At 40.6% G+C, this 25,151-nt stretch overlaps 1 protein-coding gene across 3 annotated transcripts in view; it reads left to right on the top strand.

Annotated features, from left to right (window-relative positions):
* The window catches only part of ddah2 (dimethylarginine dimethylaminohydrolase 2), a 28,096-nt gene extending 11,665 nt beyond the window's left edge, over positions 1-16,431 (top strand). For all 3 annotated transcript variants that reach the window (XM_051872894.1, XM_051872895.1, XM_051872893.1), the window contains 2 exons: positions 2,637-2,780; positions 14,911-16,431. In XM_051872894.1, coding sequence (XP_051728854.1) covers positions 2,637-2,780; positions 14,911-15,027 — 261 coding nt within the window. In that variant the 3' untranslated portion in view covers positions 15,028-16,431. The remainder of the gene's footprint in view (positions 1-2,636; positions 2,781-14,910) is intronic.
* The last annotated feature ends 8,720 nt before the right edge of the window (positions 16,432-25,151 follow it).

The raw sequence follows: 25,151 nt of genomic DNA, 5'->3' as shown, positions 1-25,151 counted from the left end.
GAATGTATAGACTTTAGCTTTGTGAACTTATGCTACATAACTTCATAACAGCAGGTGGCGCTTATGGAACAGCGACAATACAGAGCTTCCATGGTTACCACTGTAAACAAAGCAGCACTGTGCGCTAAAACTGCTTTAAAATGCATTGTACGGAAGTAAGATGAAAAGAAAATGCCATCTAAACTTTTCTGAAAATATAAACCCCCGCCCCCAAATGTATCGTGATTCATTTAGCATCTCAACATAATTTAGCATTTAGCATCTCTACATAAATGTATATAGATGTATGCAGTTTTCCTGATGAGATAATCACATTATCAACAAGTACATCATCATCTGTAAAGGCCCGTTCACTCCAAGAATGATAACTATAAAGAAACCGAAACTGCTATATTTGCTTCTACACCAACAAACGATAACGGTCTGTTTATTCTAAGCTCGTGCGCTGCGGTTTCAAAGTGTGTACAACATGTTTTTGTTGTTCTTGTTGCATTTACACGGCTTTAACCAACAGATGTCCTCAGCATGCCATTTTTCGAGTGAATAGCTAGTGTAATCGATCTACACTGTTTCAAATTATTATGCAAGTGACATATCTGTAGGATATCAGTACAATAAACATTCAGATTTTACTTTTTCAAAGAAAGTGTTTGTTTGTTTTATTTTCCAGATCTTTTTAGATAACTGGTATCAATCTCAGACAGTTTTGTTGAGTAGTTTGCCAGGTCTACTTAGGTAAATGGAAACCCTACTTAAACAGGTTGTTCCACATTATTAAGCAAGTCACAGTTCTCATGCAATATGGTGAGGAAGAAAAATCTTACTGAAGATGAAAAGCATTAAATGGTGCAATGTTATGCAAAAGGCAAAAACTGAAGTGTGAAAACTGAATGGAGATTATCGAACTATCATAAGATTTGTGAGTAATTTACAGCACAAGATAACTCGGTCAGATAAAGGCTTATTAATGAAAGTTTCTGTCAAAAAAAAAAATTAATTGTATTAAAAGGGCAGCTATAAAAAAGCCAGTGTTGAGCAGAAAACAGATATTTGAAGCTGCTGGTGTCTCTGTAGTCTCAAGAAGCCCTCCATGCAGGCTGGCAGTTGTGCATAAAGTTGCATTTCAGCCACTCCTAACCAAAGCCCACAAAGAGAAACATTTACAGTGGGTTTATAATAAAAAAACAAAACAAAAAAAAAAAACATTTTCAAACAGTTTTATTGCTGTGGTGTTTTTGGGATAGTGCGTTGTCCTTAATGAAAATCTTTTTATTTCACAAGAAATCCTTCTTTTTATACTATAGCAGAAAATGGTCATTTATAAACTCCACATATCTTGCAAAAGTCATTTTGACACCATCAGAGACCCTAAAAGGACCTTCCATCTCACTTCCCAATATTCCAGCACAAATCATCACCCGTTAGCTCCTTGCTGACGTCACAGTCTTGTTGGAATGTGGTGGCCACTCACCAACCATCCAGAAATCCATCCATTTAGACCATCCATTCTAGTTTGCCATTAGTCAGTGAATAAATCTATTTAAAAATGAGTCTTCATGTATTTCTAAACCCACTGTAAATGTTTCTCTTTGTGGGCTTTGGTTAGGAGAAACTGAGTCTCCATTCAGTTTTCACACAATATTAGTTCTTTTCATGCCTTTTTTTGCATAACATTGCACCATTTCATGCTTTTCATCTTCAGGAAGATCTTTCTTCCTCCCCTTATTGCATGAGAACTGTGACTTGCTTAATAATGTTGAACAACCTCTTTAAATAGGGTTTCCATTTACCTAAGTAGACCTGGCAAAATACTCAAAAAACCTGTCTGAGATTGATACCAGTTATCTAAAAAGATATGGGAAAAACAAACACTTTCTTTGAAAAAGTAAAATCTGAATGTTTATTGTACTGAAATCCTACTGATATGTAACTAATAATTTGGAACACAGTGTAATCTAACACTGAATTTAGCTGACAATGTCAATATAGTAGTCAAGTCAAGTCACCTTTATTTATATAGCGCTTTTTACAATGTAGATTGTGTCAAAGCAGCTTTACATTGATAACTGGTACGTTATTTGGCTGCACAGCAGCTCTAGTAGAATAAAAACAACGCCTAGTCTTTTTCACTGCAACTTCAAAGGAAGCAAGACAATGTTGTTGAAACTAGCACTGGATACCTGAGGTAATTTTATGTTACACTGTTTGCTAGCCTGGCATAATGATTTCATCGTTAGTACTTCTGACCATTTATTCCAAGGGTATGACTGATTGTTTTCCATATATCCATTTTATTTAAAGTATTCTTGAAAAGGGGTTTGACTTGTCAAACAGTGGTGGATTATTTTGGACCTTGGCGATTAACTTTTCCGCAATGTCGTCTGCTTTTTTAAATGCGCGAGCCCTTAAATTAGAATGGGTTCAGTGTTTTATCATTCAACAGCTGGAAAAAAATCGTTCTGAAAGTGATCCCAATGATGTCGTTTGTCTATATAGTTATCATTATAGCTGTGGTGTAGACAGTGCTATTCTTTTATATTTAGAACGATTTTAGAACTATATCTTTATTGTTATCTTTATAGTTATCGTTCTTGGTGTGAACAGGCCCTTAAGTGCTCTTTGTTTTTGTGTTACAGGTGATGGAGCAGCTGACTGACCATCACTATGAGATCTTGTCAGTACCTGAGGAGGTTGCTGCTAACTGCTTATACATTAGAGGTCCTGCAAAAGTGGACTACCTCCTGCACCCCACAGCAGAGGAGTGTCCCAACAGTATTCCTGTGAGTGAAAGAGGATGTACAGTAAAAGCTTTTACATCAGAGAGAATAATCAACAACACAAGCCTAATTGACAAGCAGTTTTTTTTTTAAGTCTAAAAAGAACCCAACAAACTGTTTTTAGGTAATTTTTGCATGTATCACTAAGGATTCACATCAAGTTGGTCTTTGTAATTAATGGGAAAAATAACACCAATATTCTAAATATTTTGTTAAAAGTTTAGTGTAACTCTGCATTTTCCTACATTTTGGATTCAGAGTAAAAGCACTATAAAAACACGACATTGGTAATCTGTGCAGCTGGGTCTATATTTAGTGAGGAAATAACAATAATCGAGTGAGGACAGATTATGAACTGTTAGGGCCTTTAGCTGAGACGTCCACTGTGGCCACTTGTAAGCAAGATACTGCAGGTGTACATCTGATGTAGACAGACAAACAACAATTGAATGTCCAGTGACATTTGCCACAAATGAAATATTGAAATAATTAAATATTCAAGGTACCAACAGTGCCTTCATAACACCTTATTGCAGCTTTTATGTTGTATAATATTTATTTTGTAGTACATTTTTGTCTAATTTGCAGAACTTTACACTGCATTACACCCAGGGCTGGGTGATGTATTGATTATTAGTGATTATATTGCAATATCTTTGCTAACAATATAAGATTAGGGAATATTGTGTATATAGCGATAATGTTAAAAGTTTTGCTTATGAAGACATTACTCCAGTTTTACTCCCATTTTTTGTCTAATGACTGTGACAGCTGATAGGTGCTGCTTTTAAAGCATTGTAGACAATCACAGACATGTCTGTTGAGCAATGAGCATGTGAACAAAATGGCCAATCAGAGCTTTTTTTTATTTACCAAACATCTAAGACAATAAATAATTATATATATATATATATATATATATATATATATATATATATATAACTTTCACTTTCAGGAAATACACAGGAGGTATCCTTGTAATGAAATCATATTTTTTTTCAGCAGTAGTGCAGTTTTAGCAGCTTTCTTGTTGAGCGATGAACAAAGAGAGTCATAAAATAGTTTTAGATCAATAGAGAAAAGCGTAATGTTGGGCATACAGTCAGTAACTTTACATTTATGAAGATGAAATAGGCCACAGATAGTTAGCAATTTTAACACATCGTCCATCTCTTTTGAACCTGTTACCCACATCAAAAATAAGCCAGGCTACTTCTTTCCAAAAATCATTTGCATAATCACATTCAGAAAATAAATGTGGTATTGTTTCAAGATTAGAATTACAGGATGTGCATTGTGAAGAAATGTCCAATTTAAATTTAGAAAGAAAAGAGTTACATGGATAGTAATTATAAAGAAATGAAGAATTTTATAGTAAAGTTCTTTCATCTTGTTAGGTAACAGAAGCGTTTTAATACCAGACCATATAATAGTAGAAAGATAAGGATAATTTATTTTCCACTTAAAAAATGCTTTGGTGTGACAGCTGAACTTCTTAATAAGGATTCTTCTCATCCAAAAATTGTTATATTTAACATTACAAAGCTCCAGACCTCCAATAGACAATTTGGGCACTTTACATTTTGCTACTATGTAACTACGATATGCTCTAACCAGATATAACAGTTTGGGTGAGATAGATTTAATAACCCAATCACAAATTTTAGGTGAGGTATCCAGTTCAAAAATTGCTGTAAATTCAGAATAGGAATAGAAGTTACCATCCTTTTTTAACAAATCTAAAACAAAAGTTACACCTTTGTCAAACCAATCTTTTAAAAAAATAGATCCCATGCAGCACTTTCTGATTATTCCATATGATACTTCTATGGGGGGAAAAGTTGTGGCAGAAGGCAAGCTTACAGGCTTCCAAGGCTTGATTATGAAAATTGATGAGCTTGATTGGAGGTTAACTGCAATTGAAATTGCAAGCCAACAAAAAATGTAAGCCTCCACATTTATCAACAATCTACTTAGGAATATAAAACCATAACATATTAGGATCAGCATTCAAGCAACGTTTAATCCAGCCAATTTTAAAAACCTGATTGAGAGTACTAAAGTCCAAAGCATTCACACCTCCCTCCAAAGTGTTTCTGATCAGCGTCTTCATTTTAACATATTCAGTTTTATTTTTCCACAAAAATTTAAATAACATGGAGTCGATTGATAAACTGTCACAGACCCGCCAGGCGCATCCATCAGCCAATCACAGCGCACTCCTTCACCCGAGTATTAACCACGCGCACCTGATCCCCATCACCACACAATCACCGCCAGGCACTTAAGCACAGCACTCACCTCAGTTCACTGTCCAGTCTCGACTGACACAAGGACTGCTACTCCCATGCTCTTGCATTGTGAGGAATACTTACCTGCTCTATCTCAGCTATTCTCCTGGTCTCCGTGTAAAGTGTCTGCATGTGTGTTTTCCTACCGTTCCTGTTTGGTCTGTCTACCTCTGCACCAGCCATCCGCCATGAGTCACTCACCTGCAAAGGAAAAGGACAGTATTACCATTCATATCTACCATCACAAGTATCAACTTAACAGTCACTTACCTGGTCATCTGTTTATCCCATGCTGTTGTTCAATAAAGTCACTCATCATTACTAACCTGTTGTCTCCCGCTCCTCTGTCCGTAACAGAAGACCGGACCAACGTTACCATACAACGACAGTATGAGCTCACCAGACCCCTTCCAAGATCTCGTGGATGCACTTCGCCGCACACTCATCACCAGTCCACCCTCTCCTTCACCAGCGCTCACTTCCGCCAACAACACCGTTGCTTCTTCACCGCCGGTGTATGCCAGTCCCATGGCCAAACCAGCGCCCTTCTCTGGCTCGGCGGAGGACTGCAACGGCTTCATCCTACAGTGCTCGCTGGTCCTGGAGATGCAGCCGCAATTATACCCTGACGATCGCTCCAAAGTGGCGTTCATCATCTCCCAGTTAAACGGACGTGCTTTGCAGTGGGCAGAAACAATCTGGTTGCAAAATGGACTCGCAACTCAGTCTCTGGCGAATTTTCTCACCCACTTCAGAGAGGTATTCGGAAGGCCCGTCGGAGATTCCTCGGTGGGTGAGCAACTTTATCAACTGAAATAAGGTTCTATGTCTGTTCATGATTATGCCCTCAAGTTTAGAACTCTGGCTGCGGCCAGCGGATGGAATGAACGAGCCCTGCTTACCACCTGTCGTCAGGGTCTGGATCCCAGGGTGCGGCTGCATCTCGCTGCATACGAGGACTCCATCGGGCTTGAACGATTCATCCAGTTATCCATCAGGTTCACCACTCGTATGCAGTCATGTCTAGAAGAACATCAGGACCAGCTGCTACGCACTCCCTTCCTCCGTCAGCCAGAGTCCATCAGCCCTCCAGAACCAGTACCCGAACCCATGCAACTCGAAAATAATCGGCTGACTTCCACTGAACGGCAGAGGCGGCTGACCCGAGGACTGTGTTTATACTGTGGTGTAACTGGACATGTTAAATCTACATGTCCCACTCGTCCTCCTCATCCTATGGTGGATGCAGTAATACCATCCATCAAAAAGATGAAGCCACTCACCACTGTTGTAACACTTACTGCTGTCAATGTTTGCATTCCAGTCTATGCCCTCCTCGACTCCGGGTCAGCTGGCAACTTTATCACTGGTGCCCTCTGCCGTCAGCTCAAGCTCAAGACAATCCCCTCACCGGCAGTCTACCAGATCCATTCAGTAACTGGCAAGCCGCTAGATCGCAAACCAGTCAACCGGTGTGCCGGTCCTGTCAAGCTCCAAGTGGGAATTCTTCATACGGAGGATCTTCATTTACTGGTTCTGGAGGATTCCACCGCTGATGTGATCCTAGGGCGTGCCTGGTTGGAGCAGCACAACCCCATAATTTCATGGACCACCGGAGAGATCCTGAAGTGGGGCGACACCTGTTTCCCTGACTGCTTCCCCAAATGACTCCAACGACCTGTGTCTCCTCCACAGTACCTTCCAGTGTTCTCCACCTCCATCGAAAGTCCCATAGAGAAGCAGTCAGTGGACATCCCATCCTGTTACGCCCCCTTCAGTGATGTGTTCTGCCCGAAGAGAGCCTCCAAGCTGCCTCCACACCGGCCATGGGACTGCGCCATTGATCTGCTTCCGGGTGAGTCAGTACCCCGTGGGAAGATCTACCCATTATCCATCCCTGAGCAGAAGGCCATGGAGGAGTACATTGAGGAGGCTCTAAACCAAGGCTACATCCATCTATCCACTTCCCCTGCTGCTTCGAGCTTCTTCTTCGTGGCCAAGAAGGACAGAGGCTTGCGGCCTTGTATAGATTACCGGGCACTCAATAAGATTACCGTCAAGTTCAGGTATCCCCTTCCCCTCCGCAGCGCGTACAACCTCATCCGTATACGTGAGGGGGACGAGTGGAAGACGGCATTTGTGACCCCACCGGCCACTACGAATATCTTGTTATGCCGTATGGCCTGGTCAGTGCCCCCTCCGTATTCCAGGATTTCATCCACGAGGTGCTCCGGGAATTCCTCCACCGATCAGTCCTGGTATATATTGATGACATCTTGATCTATTCCCGAAGCATGGCCGAACATCGCCACCACGTTGCGGAGGTCCTCCAACGCCTCTGTGAGTTCCAGTTGTTTCTCAAGGCTGAAAAATGCTAATTCCACCAACCCTCAGTTCAATTCCTTGGTTACAACGTCGATAGCAGTGGCATCTGGATGAACGAGGGGAAGGTGGAGGCTATCAAGACCTGGCCCATACCATCCACCATCAAGGAACTCCAGAGATTTCTCGGTTTCTCCAACTTCTATCGAAGATTTATCCAGAACTACAGCTCCATAGCCCATCCACTCACCAACCTCCTCCGCAACAAGCCCAAGTCTCTGTCCAGCTTTTGCATAGTGATCGTCTGCAAGCTATCAATGGTCAGCTAAACAACTATTTAAACACACACAATGCACCATCGCATTATCCATGGATAACTTTTGAATCACTATAATGAATATAGCGTATAGTGAATGATGAATAATGAATTTATGAATTTACTACGTTCGTGTTGTTTACATTATATGCACTTAGATGCCTATTGCCAACAAAACAGACATCTGATGCAGTTTTACTCACCACCTGCGGTTCCGACTCATGACCGGGATCATTATCGCTGTGACCGCTCCATCTTTCAGTTTCAGACGATCTGTAAATCCAGCGTAGAACTGGGCCTTGTTTATAAAACCATAAGCGCCGATCCTGATGGCTCGAGCTGCCACGGAAAAACATGAGATATTCTCCATTCATTTTAACCAATAAAAAAGTGATTGCAACTATCAGTTTCTATGGTTATTTTAAAAACAAATATTGAGAGTGCATCAATGTAATGCGTGAGCACAAATCTCTCAGCTCCACTGAACACTGGGTTCTTTGGGAAGCAAGGTTCCCATTCAGTCAGTCACATTCGACGTTACGTCGATACTGACGTAATGGGGTCTCGCTTGGGAGCCCAATCACCTCCATGGGATACAAAACAAGCCAATGGGAATTGGCCAGTGAGATTTACATGCCGGACCACGTCCCCGGCATCCGGGTATAAATAGACCCGGCATACTCACCTGCATTCATACTTTTGCTTCGGAGCCGATCGGTTTGGATCTTCCTTTCTCCTCTGAGTGAATATTCTTGAAAAAGAGTACAAAAACAGCAATTTTAATTGCTTAGGACCAGTTCCTTCAACAGCAATTTTAATTGCTTTTGTTGTTTTTGGTTCCGGTGGCTGCTCGAGTCTCTCCAGCTGGTGGGAAGGCACGCTCAGCGGTGGGTGTGACAGCGCGCTGCCCACAGGACGGTGCTGCACTCATCCCTGTGTGCTTCGGCTGGTGAGTATACTTAAAGAGCAAGCACGGGCGATCAGCGTCTTTTTCAAGATGTCTTTTCGTCCGTGTGTTTCTGGATGCGGTCGTTTCCTGACCTCCTCTGACGGCCACGATCACTGTCTCACGTGTCTGGGTAAACAGCATGCTGAGTCAGCGCTCGTGGATGGCACGTGCCCTCATTGCGAGGGCATGTCCATGTTGGCGTTGAGATCGCGACTCTCCTTCTTTAACACGGAGGCACGAGTCCCCTCTGTTACTACTCAAGCACCCGCGGCTGGTAAGGCCGCCGTTCTGGTTAGTACTTTGGGAGATCTGAGGGTTACAGTGGGAGCCTCTTCGTCGGGTCCGCCCCCACGAACCTCCCCCTCCTCTGCAACGCCATGTGCCGTCAAGTTGCCGGCTGCTGCCGCGGCTACGCGATTCAGTTCGCCAGGCGTCCACCCAGGTTCAGCGGTGTTCTGTTCACTTCGGTAACAGGTCCAAACGCCCCTGTCCTGCGGGCGGAGATTGCGGTTCTCTTGGCGAAGGACGCAATAGAGCCTGTCCCTCTAGCTGAGATGAAGTTTGGGTTTTACAGCCCATACTTCATAGTACCCAAGAAAGGCGGGGGGTTACGGCCAATCCTGGATCTGCGTGTCTTGAACCGGGCCCTTCACAAGCTCCTGTTTAAGATGCTCACGCTGAAACGCATCCTCACGTGCGTTCGCGTCCAGGATTGGTTTGCAGCGATCGACCTGAAGGACGCGTACTTTCATGTCTCGATCCTTCCTCGACACAGACCGTTCCTGCGGTTTGCGTTCGAGGGGCGGGCATATCAGTACAAGGTCCTACCCTTCGGGCTGTCCCTGTCTCCTGGCGTCTTTACCAAAGTCGCAGAGGGGGGCCTTGCCCCGCTCAGGGAAGGGGGCGTTCGCATTCTCAACTAGCTTGACGACTGGCTCATTTTGGCCCAGTCGCAAAAGCAGTTGTGCGAACACAGGGACCTGGTGCTCAGTCACCTCAGCCAGTTGGGGCTTCGGGTCAACTGGGAAAAGAGCAAGAGCAGAGCATCTCTTTTCTCGGTGTGGAGCTGGACTCGGTCAACATGACCGCACGTCTCACCAACAAGCGCACACAGTCGGTGCTGAACTGCCTGAATTCGTTCTCGCGGAAAACAGCGGTCCCACTGAAACAATTTCAGAGGCTCCTGGGGCATATGGCATCCGCAGCCACGGTCACACCGCTCGGATTGCTTCATATGAGACCGCTTCAGCACTGGCTTCATGACCGAGTCCCGAGGTGGGCATGGCACTGTGGCTCACTCTCTGTGGTCATCACACCGAGTTGTCGCCGCACATTCAGCCCGTGGTCGGACCTTGCTATTCTACAGGCCGGGGTGCTCCTAGTACAAGTGTCCAGGCATCTTGTTGTTACAACAGATGCCTCCACCACCGGCTGGGGTGCCATATGCAGTGGTCAGTCGGCGTCGGGTTCCTGGACAGGACCCCAACCCCACTGGCACATCAACTGCCTCGAGTTGCTAGCAGTACTCCTTGCTCTGCGCCAGTTTCGACCGCTGCTGCAGGGCAAGCATGTGCTGGTCTGGACGGACAATACATCGACGGTAGCGTACATCAACCACCAGGGTGGTCTACGCTCCCGTCGCATGTCGCAACTCGCCCGCCATCTCCTCCTGTAGAGTCAGCACCGACTCAGGTCGCTGTGCGCCTCCTACATCCCGGGCGAGCTCAATCGTGCGGCCGACGCGCTCTCACGACAGCTCACGCTCCCGGGGGAATGGAGACTCCACCCCCAGGCGGTCCAGCTGGTCTGGAGCCGATTCGGGGAGGCACAGGTGGACCTGTTTGCCTCTCAGGAATCCGCCCACTGCCAGTTGTTTTATATGCAGTTTTATATGCCAGTTGTTACAAGTATGCGTTTCCCCCAGTGAGCCTTCTCGCACAGACACTGTGCAAGGTCAGGGAGGACGAGGAGCAGGTCTTGCTAGTTGCGCCGTACTGGCCCAACCGGACCTGGTTCCCAGAACTCATGCTCCTCACGACAGCCCATCCCTGGCGCATCCCCTTGAGGAAGGACCTCCTTTCTCAGGGGCAGGGCACCATATGGCACCCACGTCCCGACCTGTGGAACCTCCATGTGTGGTTCCTGGACGGGACGCGGCAGACTTAAGTGGCCTACCGTCCGCGGTAGTTGACACCATCACTTCGGCTAGAGCCCACTCTACGAGGCGCGCTTACGCCATGAAGTGGAGTCTGTTCGTTGAGTAGTGTTCTTCCCACCGGGAAGACCCCCAGAAATGCCCGATCAGTGCCGTGCTTTCCTTCCTTCAAGAGGGTTTGGAGCGGAGACTGTCCCCCTCCACCCTGAAGGTCTATGTGGCCGCCATCGCAGCACATCACGATGTGCTCGATGGCAAGTCACTAGGAAAGCACGACCTGGTCATCAGGTTCCTCAGAGGCGCCAGGAGGCTAAATCCCCCTAGGCCTCACGTCATCCCCTTTTGGGATCTCTCTGTCGCCCTCATGGGCCTGCGGAGGGCTCCCTTCGAGCCCCTTGAGTCAGCTGAAACATCTGTCTTTGAAGACAGTGCTCCTGACCACGCTCGCCTCCTTCAAGAGGGTTGGGGACCTGCAGGCATTTTCGGTCAGCGATTTGTGCCTGGAATTCGGGCCGGACTTCTCTCATGTTATCCTGAGACCCCGGCCTGGATATGTGCCCAAAGTTCCCACCACTCCCTTCCGGGACCAGGTGGTGAACTTACAAGCGCTGCCCCCGGAGTAGGCAGACCCAGCCCTTGCGCTGCTGTGTCCCGTTCGTGCCTTGCGCGTTTACGTGGACCGCACACAGAGCTTCAGGGGCTCTGAGCAGCTCTTTGTCTGTTTTGGAGGTCAGCAGAAGGGAAAGGCTGTCTCCAAACAGAGGTTGGCCCACTGGATAGTGGATGCCATTGCCTTGGCGTACCAGTCCCAAGGCGAGCCGTGCCCCCTCGGGTTGCGAGCTCACTCCACTCGGGGTGTTGCTTCTTCCTGGGCATTGGCGCACGGCCCCTCTGTTGCAGACATCTGTAGAGCTGCAGGCTGGGCGACACCAAATACATTCGCGAGATATTACAATCTCCGAGTGGAACCGGTGTCCACCCGTGTGCTGTCTACTCGTAGGTAGCCACGGGTGTTCGCTTGCTGTGCCATTTCCCTCGGATGAGGGAATGCGAGCACTTTTCCCGCTCCTCAGTTCAGTTCCCCTCAATGGTGAACCCTGTGGAGTTCCTCCTGCATCCTGCGGCAGCCAGACACGGCGGAGGCGTCCGGCGCTAGGTCCAGTACTCGTGTGTATGCCCGATTGGTCTGCCCTTGTACTGGGCTAGATGCCCATATGCTGTGGCTCCCCGCAGGTAATCCCATATGTGTTTGTCCACGGTACGGTTTCCCTGACGGTAAACCCGTGTCTTTCCCTGGGCTGGGCGGCTTCGCTCTGCCCTGTCTCTGACTGCTAGTGTGTTCCTCCCGGAAGGTAGGATCTACATCAGAGATCTTCCATATGCGTTACTGTCCTCAGGCCAGTCCATATGTGTTTTCCACACATTACCTCCCTTCGGGCAGGGTGTGGTCTCCGTAGCTCTCCCCTCCTCGGGGAACGCTTTCCTGGCGTTTTGGTCATGGCTGAGAAAACGTGGGAATTGAGTTCCGAAGCACTCTTCCCCGTGGGTAGGGAACAGCAGCTTCGACCTTCTCCATGGTATCGCCCTGTCCTCTCCATCCCACTGGTATGGAAGACATTCCTGGGCTTAAACACACTTCTTTGGTGACATTGTTGATTTCGTGGTCTAAAAACAAAGTGACAAATCTTTCTCGAGCAAGTCCTGTGCAGGGCTATGGGGTTAGATTCCCGGTCATTATTGCGGAAATAATGACCGGGAATAATAAATAAGTGTGAATCAAAAATTTAAAAACACATGTAAAAATATGTAACAAACTTTAAAAAAAATAATGCAAAGTTATCAGAATGGCAAAGAACGTGGTCACGGATCGAAATAAGATAAGCGTGAATAGAAAAATTAAAAGCGCATTAAAAAAAATAACAAGCATGAAGCAAAACTTTAAACACATTAAAAATTGTATTGCACAAATCTTAAACTTGTGTTTGTGTTCTTAAAAGTTGTTTTCCTTGCTTTTATTACTATGTACTTTTTTTGCTCTCTTACATTTTCTGCTTATATTTTACTCTTTTATATGTTTGTGCTGTTTTTCTGTTTGCTCTTCTTTCCATGTTCCGCTCTTGCATTTCCAAATGTTGCAGTTCGAGTTTCATATAAATTAGGCTGGGCTTAAGCGTCACCATTGGTCCACTAGTTCTAGATTGACAGCTCCTCCTCTAGCCAATCAATCAAAGAGAAGGAGATGACATCACTTCAATGCGACTCATGGCTACTGATGCTCACACTCATACAGGGGAAGATAACAGTTTAATTTGAAACTTTACAAGGACTTTCAAGCTGTAAAGTTATCTGAACTATGGACAAATAATTCCTCTTTTTGAGATACTCTTTTTAATGTGCAGTCTTGTCAAGTCAAGTCAAGTCACCTTTATTTATATAGAGCTTTTTACAATGCAGATTGTGTCAAAGCAGCTTTACAGTAATAACTGGTATATAATTTTGGCTGCACAACAGCTCTTAAAGAAAATGGTGTCATTATCCATCTTAAGTAAATTCAGTATTGATTCATTCCGTTGTAAGAATCAATAGTTATTAATTTAGTTAATTTATCTATATCAGCACTGGAGTAAACAGTGATGTCATCATCCAGCTCAGTTCAGTTCACATACAATGGTTTCAATGTAGGCAGATCAAAACACTGTTGAATATCAAATGTCAAGTGTCCCCAACTAAGCAAGGCAAAGGCGACAGCGGCAAGGAACCCAAACTCCAACAGGTAACATCAGGTGGCAAACAGGTGTTAAAATGGAGAAAAAAACCTTAAGAGAAACCAGGCTCAGTCGGGGGGCCAGTTCTCCTCTGGCCAACAGCGAACAGTGCTTTTTTATGATTCAGGCAGCTATCATAAGTCCAACAGGATCGCAACAGTCTAAGTATTTATTCCAGTTCCATCCAGTTGAGGATCGTATTCATCACGCCGGTATGGACGGTTTATTGAGGAACTGTGCCACTGGCTGTCGTGTCGATGAGGCCTTCACAGTGGATGATCTAGTTGACTCAGTCTCTGCTGACACTTCACTTTAAACAATACTTCACATAAAAGATTGTCCAGGTAGACGTATATAGCGGTGACCGGTCGAGTTGCAGGCACATATACAGTATAACGTGTCCTGCCACAGAAAGATTTTACCCCAGCTCAGAAATTGCCATCTGTGACAGTTATCTTCTCCTGTATGAGTGTGAGCATCAGCAGCCATGAGTCGCATTGAAGTAATGTCATCTCCCTCTCTTCGATTGACTGGCTAGAGGAGGAGCTGTCAATCTAGAACTAGTGGACCAATGGTGATGCTTAAGCCCGGCCTAATTTACATGAAACTCAAACTGCAACATTTGGAAACAAAGAGCGGAACATGCAAGGAAGACAACTTTTAAGAACACATTTAATTCTTCGATTCACGCTTATTATATTTCGATCCGTGACCACATTCTTTGCCATTCTGATAATTTTGCATTATTTTTTTAAGTTTGTGTTATATATTTTTACATGTGTTTTAAAATTTTTCATTCACGCTTATTTTTTTTTGATCTGTGACTGCAATACTGTTGGCGGGAATCTAACCCCATACAGGGTTGCCGACGACTTCCGTAAAAACCCGAATGAAGCACGTTGATGGGCGTGCTCTTGCTCTCTCGCTCTGGTTGACGTGTGCACGCGTGCTCTTCCGGGAGAAGTGCCCGTACAAAGAATTCCGACCTTTCTGATGTCACACAGGCACATACTCGAAAAAAAAGATCCCGAAATTTAAGAGGATTTGGAAGAGTATTTTTGGCACAGAAATATTCTGTCATACGTCCAACTTGTGTTTTGAAACTTTGGCCATGTTTAGCATGAGAATCCAACTCTTTAACAGTGTAAATAAGTCAGAATGCATGAAATAGCATTATACCCCCCTTTTAAGTCTAGCATTTGCATCACCTGACAGTTTTGTCTGCTAGCAGGTAATAGAAGTAACAGATAAAGTAGAAAAAGCTTTTTTCATATCTGATTATATGAAAGTATGGCAGAAGCCATGTTTGTTATATTTCCTTATTCTCTGTTTCAGGCTTTCCAGCGTTTGACAGACTACACCCTACTGCCCACAGCCTGCAGTGAAGCCTCCAAACTTGGGGGAGCACTGTCCTCCTACTGCCTTCTCATCAACAAGAAATCCAACTATTAAGACACAACTATTATACTTTGTTTACATCATTTCTTATACAGTCAGTTCAGTGTGTGATTTTAGGCACAGATATCTAGTATAGTCAAGCTAGAACTGGTTTGCTGTAGTCTGCAGCTATCCAGTTGTTTTCATATGTTTATGTTATGTATTCATCCTGCTTAAGATCCTTAGAATGGGCACATATTATAAGAGTAATATAATAAATGGCTTTGAAATAAACAACAGATGAACTGCTCACTCACAATGGAACTGAGCAGTTAAAGTGATAGTTCACCTATAAAAAAATTGGAGCAAGAAAAACTAGGAGAGTGACATTATTGCCTCAGAGATTTTACTTTGCTCACAGCTGATTGGTCCAATTTCAGTTCAGATCTTTTACCTAGAACATAACCTGCACTGGAGCTGGTTAGCCACTATAGTGATGAACACCGCTATAAGCATGGTGTCAAAAGCCCAGGGTTGGCACAAACTAAACTGAAACACCTTTATAGCCACCTAAAACAACTTCATGGCACAAGCCTGTGATGTGTATAATTAGTGTTGGAGCTAAACGCTGCAGGAAAGTGAACCTCGAGGAAAGAGTTAAGAACTACTTTTCTAGCTTACAAGATAGGGATTCTGTAGGTATATTCCACTATTAAAGGTTATCATAAACTATGATTTAATTGATTTTCTTCCCAATTAAGATCAGCATGTCAGTGGATAAATCCAGTTATATATACATAACTGTAGTGTAGCAACTCAAAACAAGAATAGAATAATTTCTTGTTCATTAAGGTACCTGGAAGGGATGGGTTTGGTTTGTTTGTTTTTGCTGTGCCCACTTGTGAGAATGTGATAACATCATGGTGGTAATGTGTTATTTTGAGACAACAAGATTATTTTGTCAAGGTAACAGTATTCTAATGCTATTAAAAAATATCTAGGAAAAATACTTTTTTTTAAATCATTAGATTAACTTACAGTTAAAGCAGTACAGTATATGAGAATCATCTGTGGCCTTTTTATAAACTATAGATTGGGTGAAATATTTGGAACCAAAGTATACATATTAAGTAATTGAACTTTAATGTTTAATTATGCTAACAGGTTTTATTATTATAATTGCTGCTTAGATTTCCAAATACCTGCAGTACAGACTTGAGAGCTTGTTTTGTTTTTTTCTTAATGTGTTTAACAGCATACTTCCAGGTGAAAAACTACATTACCTACTGTATGATTCTCCAAAAACAATGTCCACCAATCAGTGAGAGAATGAAACAAGCAAATTGTGGCAAAAGAACTCTTTATCTCCCATGAAGTTTTATTTTCCCTTTATTACTTCTCTCATCAGTTAAATCATGCCATTTGCAGTGCTGCATGTCGTTATAGTTATTTCCCTTATTAAAGCCATTAAATGCTCAATCTTGTATCTTTGTCTTTTTGTCTGAAGACTTTTTAAAAATCCAAATGGAAAAAAATTAATGGTGCTAAAATACATTGAAAACTCTTTTGAAACTCTTATTAGCGAAACACAATGAATCAAACAAATGAATAAAATACAGACCTACAGGGTAATTATAGCAACAAAACCTAAACCTGGCCATACTCATTAAATAAAAATTAAAAATTACTAAAGAGTCTAATAACCAATGGCATGGTTTTACAGACAGGGCTTAGATGAAGCCAGGATTCAGCCTTAGTTCAAATAGGACATTTAAGTAGCTTTTATAAATGTGCCAAAAAAAAAAAAAAACTTACTGGTGTGCACTTGAGACAAAACAATAATATTTTAAGATATGTCAGTTCAAGTAGCTTTCAGTAAAACAGCTCAAACATGCATTTTAGTCTGTGAAACCAGGGGAATATACTTTAAAAACTAGGAAAAAGAAACGGGATGAGTTCCCCATGGAATTGGTGCTATATCACATTTTGGCTTCATTGATTATCCTGAAGATGAAAAGTTCTTTTAATTCATTTACTTGTTCTTACTTTGTTGACTAAAGTAAAGCTATATATAGACCGTATTAGAGATACAATAGTTATACAAACCTTAAAAGTTTGAGCTTTACAAAGTATTAATTTATTTATTTTTTCAGTTGTACCCTTATTTTGATATATATATATATATATATATATATATATATATATATATATGGGTCATATGCAAGCATCAAAAAAAGAAATGTGTAATAGAGCTTTCAATTTATTTATTTTTCCTGTACATTAGAATGTGTCCTGTTTCATTTTTTTTAAACCATGATTTACAGAAGACACCCACTAAATGTCATTCAGTGTAACAATATTTATGTATCAGAAAATCCTATTAGGCATATTTAAAACAGGTATCATTTCATGACATATTAAGACTATTTAACTATTTAAGGATATGATAAAATTCAGTATGATCACATATTCTTTTATACGTTTTAATAATTACAGGTCAGAATAAGTATATTGTTTCATATTTACATAAATATATCCGTTACACTGCATGACCATGGTTTGTTACTCTGAATGACATTTTGCCAAAAAGGGAGATAATATTGCCATTGTTCCCATAATTGCAATGTTTTAAATATTAGTCTGTAACATTATCATGAAATTAGTTTTAAAAATATTCTGGAGTAAATGATGGCAGACGCAGATGTTGAAAAATAATAAGCATTTTATTACTGCTCTGATGCTCCTGCCTGCTTTGCTTGTCACTTTGTTTCTAACTTGCTCGGCCCCCAAAATTATCCCTTGCAGCTATATTTATGAAAACTTTTTGTTTGCAAACATAAATGATGTTATCAGGATGATTATTTACTTGTGACATACCGTAGTGAGGTGGAACTCTCTGTTCAGAAATAAGCTATTATTCTGACAATTGCAATCCTGAATACATTTCTCTTGTCCTTGCTAAAGGCCCATTCACACCAAGTATAATAACTAATAATAAAGATATACGATAAAAAAAATCATTCTAAGATATAGTTCAAAAAATAATTCCACACTACAAGAGTCCACACTACAACAATAATGTAACGGCACATAGAAATGATATCGTGGAATCAGTTTTAAAGCAATTTTTACTAGGTAATGAATAATAAAATACATTGACAGCCATTCAGAATCCATTCCGCTTTAAAGAGCTCCAGCATTTAAATTGGCAGATAACAAAACTGCAGAATATGCTTAGAATGAAGAGTGTTGGTGTGGACACTAACATAGTCATTTTTATAGTTATCTTTATAGTTATTGTTTTTGGTGTGGATGGGCTACTACTCTTTTATGTTTTATAAAACATCCACAGCTCTACCATTGTAAAAAGCATTAACAATCAACAGCCTTGACATCACTGAATCACTGTCAGTGTTTTATGACTGTCAGTCTCTGTGTGCCCAATCTGCCTTTTGGGTCATTCTACAGAAACGTCCACTTTTCTGTCCCTAGCCTTTACAGAACTATTACACTTGAAAAACACTTTAGGATTACAATTTTTTTATATTTTAAAATGAAATAATATGTTATTTTAACAATTAAACCTTCTTGAGCCATCAATGTGGCAATATTTGTTTTTTAATTAATTATAAAAATTCCAAGCACCTGTCACAGACACGCCAGGCTCCACACTCACCCAATCACAATGCACTCCCTCTCCTGAGTATTAACCAGCCACACCTGACACTCATTAGCACTCATCACCACAGCAGCATAAAACACACTCCTGAACACTCACTCTCTGTCCGGTTTCGTTAATGCATACTGACCTTTTATGCTTACCTTCAGGACTCCTTTGTACGACTACTTACCTGTCTCCAGCGTCCTCTGTGATTCCTTGTGTCTCCACGTCTCCTGTGAGTTTCAGTGTGTTCGTCTGCTCTCTGTCAATCTGCATCCACGCTCCCTGAGAAAACAAAGACAAGTATCAGATCCAGTATCACATCCAGTCTACATATCCACCTGCTTCAACTCACCTGCACTCTGCCTGCACGCTCTGTTGTCTTCAATAAACTCTGTTTACGCTTACCAGTGTCTCCGCTCCCTTCTGTACGTAACAGCACCACAGAAGTGCTCGTCCCCACAATCATGTACAGAGGGAAAAAAAATTACACTGATGACATCACTTGACTTCCTCCTTCCTATTTTGAAGGTCAATGAAGAAAGGCCAATGGAAAGTCCACTATATCTTTTCAGTTATCAGAAATTTTAATTAGAAAATCATAATTTCATATGAAGCTTTTAGTTGAAGTCACTGGTAAGACCTACTTTATTGTTAGGGAATTAAAAAAAATCGAATACAAATGGATTAAACTACTTAATTTAGTGAGTGTACCATGATTGACAACATGTGGTTTGATACCTTGCAGCAGCCATTTTGTAAAATGCATTTTTCATGAAAATTGTCACTGGTGTTACCTTTTTATGAAAATTGTCACTGGTGTTACTGTCACTGGTGTCTCCCATTTATAGATAAACTTTATTCAAAGCGATTTATTTAGTTCTTTTGCATAAAATAGCACTAAGATTATGTGTTTATAACTTTTCTTTCTCATTGTTAATCCTCATTTGGGCAGGTGATGCAAAAACTTGAGAAAATGAGATCCAGGCAGTCCAGCAATGATTATGTCAGAGATTCAATTTGAATAAGGAATAACAAATTTATTAATTAGAAATTATAGAGACACACAAATTAATTAATTAATAGTTAATAACAAAATCTAGAGTATTGTAAAATCCAGAGTATTGTATCTAATAGATGAAGATGAAGAATATACAGAAAGAAGGAACAAAATTAAGACATTTGCAGAATGAAATGAGAGATAGAAGAGAAGAAGCAGAAGCAGACGATGCAGAAGGGATGCGAGAAGCAAAAAGAGCAAAGAAGTAAAGACAAGCAAAAAAAAAAGCTAAACTATCAAAGACCCAGTCCATTTTATACCATTAGCATAGGGAAACTTAAATCCCACTCAAACTTATGTTTTGGTCTAATAAAAAAAGGTCAAATGGATTTATCCATTATGTCATAGACTGGTCAAATGTAAAAAAAAAAAAAAAAAAAAAAAAAATAGATGAAAATAGATATAGGGGTTATAGGGGATATAGGGGTCACACTGGAACACTTTAAAGAACAATTGAATATAACAAGCATACATACTCTTAAATATAAAAGAAGAATAACCATAAAGGGTACAATATAGAGTAAATACTTTAAATACATATGATGAGGATTAATATATAGAGTAGGAGTACATGAATATATTAAATCAAAAGTAATATTGATAAATCATAAGCCATAAATGATTAACATGAAATATTAATAAAATGCCTGAATATGAATATTGACCATTTTGGATCCACCAGCAGGTATGGCTAAATTGAGGGTATATGGCTAAATTGAGTGCAGCTGAGAAGCAGCAACTTTACAGACAGCGTATTTTACAGACATAAAAATTTGTTTATGATCTTTTACTGACTGCTTTCACTAAGTGTCAATGACAATTCTCTGATTGTATACCAAATGTAAAAAAAAATTGGTCCCATCTACTTAATTATAGTTGAAAAATAAGGATCTTCAAAAAAATTATTTTTGATGCTGTTCACTTTATTTAAACAATTTATTTTGATTCAACACCATTGTATCAGGTTTCTGGTTTAAATGTGATTGATTCATGTTAAATTGACTTGAAATGATTACTCTTTGACTTAACTTGATGTTTTCATATTGAAATAACATGTTTCAATCAAGTAACCCAACCAGGAGTTAATCAAACAGGACTTTTACTTCCCATCATGCTTTGCAAAGGGGCTGAACGGAGAGAGTAAATGTTGAAATAAAGTGTTATTTTAAGCATATTTTAGCAAGATTAGAAAATGGAGAGTCTTTTTAATGGTTACTGTTCTGTTATGTTGGTATTTAAACGTTTCTGTTATTTTAATGGTTTTGGGGTTACCATTGTGGTGAAGTGTTGCGCTTGTGCTTGGGTTGAGGACCAGCTAATAAAAATTCATTTCACTTTAATAATGAAGTGATCACTATGGTAGTGCTTTGGGTAGTGTTTCCCAAAAGCATCACAATTCTAAGTTAATCTTAGCTGCATTGGTGGCAATGGATCTACGGTTAATTTAGAATATCGTTTGCATAAATCAATTTAAATTCAAATTTAATTGAAATAGCAAGATAGATATTCATTAATTTACCTTAGTCATATATGAACAAGACATTAACTAGTTGGTGTAATAAGGTAGAATTTAGTTGAATTAAAGTGCATTACCACAGTAACACAATACAAACATTTTGATTCAACTAGTTGCAAAGAAGTTACATTGACATATTAAAATCATGTTTAAACTACAAATGTATATTGTGTTCATATAAAATATTCAAAGCAATCCAAGTTTACTTGGTTTGATTAGATGCATAATGGGTGCTATGATTAAATCATGTTCATTCAACAATTTATTTTTTTGAGTGCACTAGTGATTCATTGTGTCACTGGTGTTACTGTTTTTTGTCTGTCACATTAAATAAAATGTGTCATATGTGACATGATAATAATTTTACATCCATTGAATTCTGCTGCACTCAAGAAGATTTAAAGGATTGCATCATTACTTGTTTATAACTGTTTTTTAAATATTTTCATTGCTATAGCAAATACATGGTTGTGCAAATGAACTAACATCATTCAATCACACTTTTAACTAACCTGATTAAAATAAAAAATTAAAAAATAAAAAACACACATAACCTCCTTATTTTTTTGCATTATCATTATATTTCTGTAACTCTGACTGCATGTGCTGAAAAAATCGAGAAATAATATTTCATAAAAATGTTTAAAATTGCCAGAGAAGTAAGGTAACACCAGTGACAAAAAAAAAAAATGGTACATGAGGTCTTTAAATAAATACAAAAAAAAAAAAAAAATCATTAAGCTATCATTTATGTGTATTCATAAAGTCAAAGGGTAATATAATAATGTGGTATAAGTTTAAATGTTAGAAAAAGAAATACATTTTAAGACATCTTGCCATACCAAAAGTGGACGTTTCTGTAGAATGACCCTTTTACAGTTTTTCTCAATCGCTTTGGCTCAATTCTTGAATTAGACTTTTTTTTTTTTTTCTCTCAAAACAATAAGTTCAGATCTATGAACAATTCGTTTCTTGTTCACATCAGATTTGAATTTATTAATGATTCAAGTAAATTGCATGTGTTTTGGCATGTGTGCAAAAAAGAAAATTTTTCTACAATTTGCACAATAACTAAATGCACATGGCTTGTTGAGCAAAACTGATAAGTTGATTCTCAGTGAAATTGTCAAACTCTTCACAAATTTTAAACATTCTTTCATCGTGTGAGCAATCACATGCAAAATGATGCATTTAGTTATCAAAATCTGTCAGACATACAAGTATATTCCATAAATATCTGACATGGAATGTTTGTAATGTCTTTTAAATAGGCAAATAGCCTGGCATTGTATTGAAATAGTATTAATAGATTAAATCGTAAATAGTAGAAATAGATTAATCATAATCTTACCAATCAAATTTGGAAGCAAATATATCGAATTTGCCCAGCACAATCACTACTATTTCTGAACATGGAGGAACATCACAATCGTAAACAGCAGCAGCTGAGCGGTACTATATACATACATGTTCATACATACAGTACATTTATTTTTGTAGAAATGTGTTACACGTAAACTGAGAGAGAGCAATAGGATGATATATATCTCTCAGTTTACGTGTAGATAAATTACATGTGTGGATGATCAAGTAATTGTGCCAGGTATCGGAATGTTAGGACCAGTGTGTGCCATTACTGGGTTACCATTACTAATATACAGTATCTCACAGAAGTGAGTACACCCCTCACATTTTTGTAAATATTTTATTATATCTTTTCATGTGACAACACTGAAGAAATGACACTTTGCTACAATGTAAAGTAGTGAGTGTACAGCTTGTATAACAGTGTAAATTTGCTGTCCCCTCAAATTAACTCAACACACAGCTATTAATGTCTAAACCGCTGGCCACAAAAGTGAGTACACCCCTAAGTGAAAATGTCCAAATTGGGCCCAAAGTGTCAATGTTTTGTGTGGCCACCATTATTTTCCAGCACTGCCTTAACCCTCTTGGGCATGGAGTTCACCAGAGCTTCACAGGTTGCCACTGGAGTCCTCTTCCACTCCTCCATGACGATGTTAGAGACCTTGCGCTCCTCCACCTTCCATTTGAGGATGCCCCACAGATGCTCAATAGGGTTTAGGTCTGGAGACATGCTTGGCCAGTCCATCACCTTTACCCTCAGCTTCTTTAGCAAGGCAGTGGTCGTCTTGGAGGTGTTTTTGGGGTCTTTATCATGTTGGAATACTGCCCTGCAGCCCAGTCTCCAAAGGGAGGGGATCATGCTCTGCTCATTCATGGTTCCCTCAATGCACTGTAGCTCCCCAGTGCCGGCAGCACTCATGCAGCCCCAGACCATGACACTCCCACCACCATCCCTTATGAAACAAAAATATATTGCAGTATATTGGAAAATATCATGTAATATATTAGGCAATATATTCTTATATATGGGATTTAATATTTATATTTTCCAATATATTGCAATATATGCATAGACCATATATGTATATATAATGATACATATAAAAAATATATTACAATCAAAACCAAAAAAGGCACTATATTTTTACATGTAATAGTTTGTCTTTATATGCTTTAATATACTGCATATATGCATGTGCTATATATATATATATATATATATATATATATATATATATATAATGTATGTATATGTATGTATGTATAAACACACACACATATATAAAGTATTCAGACCCCCTTACATTTTTCACTCTTTGTTATATTGCAGCCATTTGCTAAAATCATTTAAGTTCATTTTTTTCCCCTCATTAATGTACACACAGCACCCCATATAGACAGAAAAACAGAACTGTTGACATTTTTGCAGATTTATTAAAAAAGAAAAACTGAAATATCACATGGTCCTAAGTATTCAGACCCTTTGCTCAGTATTTAGTAGAAGCACCCTTTTGATCTAATACAGCCATGAGTCTTTTTGGAAAAGATGCAACAAGTTTTTCACACCTGGATTTGGGGATCCTCTGCCATTCCTCCTTGCAGATCCTCTCCAGTTCTGTCAGGTTGGATGGTAAACGTTGGTGGACAGCCATTTTTAGGTCTCTCCAGAGATGCTCAATTGGGTTTAAGTCAGGGCTCTGGCTGGGCCATTCAAGAACAGTCACGGAGTTGTTGTGAAGCCACTCCTTCGTTATTTTAACTGTGTGCTTAGGGTCATTGTCTTGTTGGAAGGTAAACCTTCGGCCCAGTCTGAGGTCCTGAGCACTCTGGAGAAGGTTTTCGTCCAGGATATCCCTGTACTTGGCCGCATTCATCTTTCCCTCGATTGCAACCAGTCATCCTGTCCCTGCAGCTGAAAAACACCCCCACAGCATGATGCTGCCACCACCATGCTTCACTGTTGGGACTGTATTGGACAGGTGATGAGCAGTGAGAATTAAGGCCAAAAAGTTCTATCTTGGTCTCATCAGACCAGAGAATCTTATTTCTCACCATCTTGGAGTCCTTCAGGTGTTTTTTCATGTGTCTTGCACTGAGGAGAGGCTTCTGTCGGGCCACTCTGCCATAAAGCCCTGACTGGTGGAGGGCTGCAGTGATGGTTGACTTTCTACAACTTTCTCCCATCTCCCGACTGCATCTCTGGAGCTCAGCCACAGTGATCTTTGGGTTCTTCTTTACCTCTCTCACCAAGCCTCTTCTCCCCCGATAGCTCAGTTTGGCCAGACGGCCAGCTTTAGGAAGGGTTCTGGTCATCCCAAACGTCTTCCATTTAAGGATTATGGAGGCCACTGTGCTCTTAGGAACATTAAGTGCAGCAGAAATTTTTTTGTAACCTTGGCCAGATCTGTGCCTTGCCACAATTCTGTCTCTGAGCTCTTCAGGCAGTTCCTTTGACCTCATGATTCTCATTTGCTCTGACATGCACTGTGAGCTGTAAGGTCTTATATAGACAGGTGTGTGGCTTTCCTAATCAAGTCCAGTCAGTATAATCAAACACAGCTGGACTCAAATGAAGGTGTAGAACCATCTCAAGG

Source organism: Ctenopharyngodon idella, chromosome 19 (assembly GCF_019924925.1).
Source record: "Ctenopharyngodon idella isolate HZGC_01 chromosome 19, HZGC01, whole genome shotgun sequence".
Taxonomy (NCBI): Eukaryota; Metazoa; Chordata; class Actinopteri; order Cypriniformes; family Xenocyprididae; genus Ctenopharyngodon; species Ctenopharyngodon idella.
Note: the sequence above shows the minus strand (reverse complement) of the source record. Positions and strands in the feature narration are given on the sequence as shown.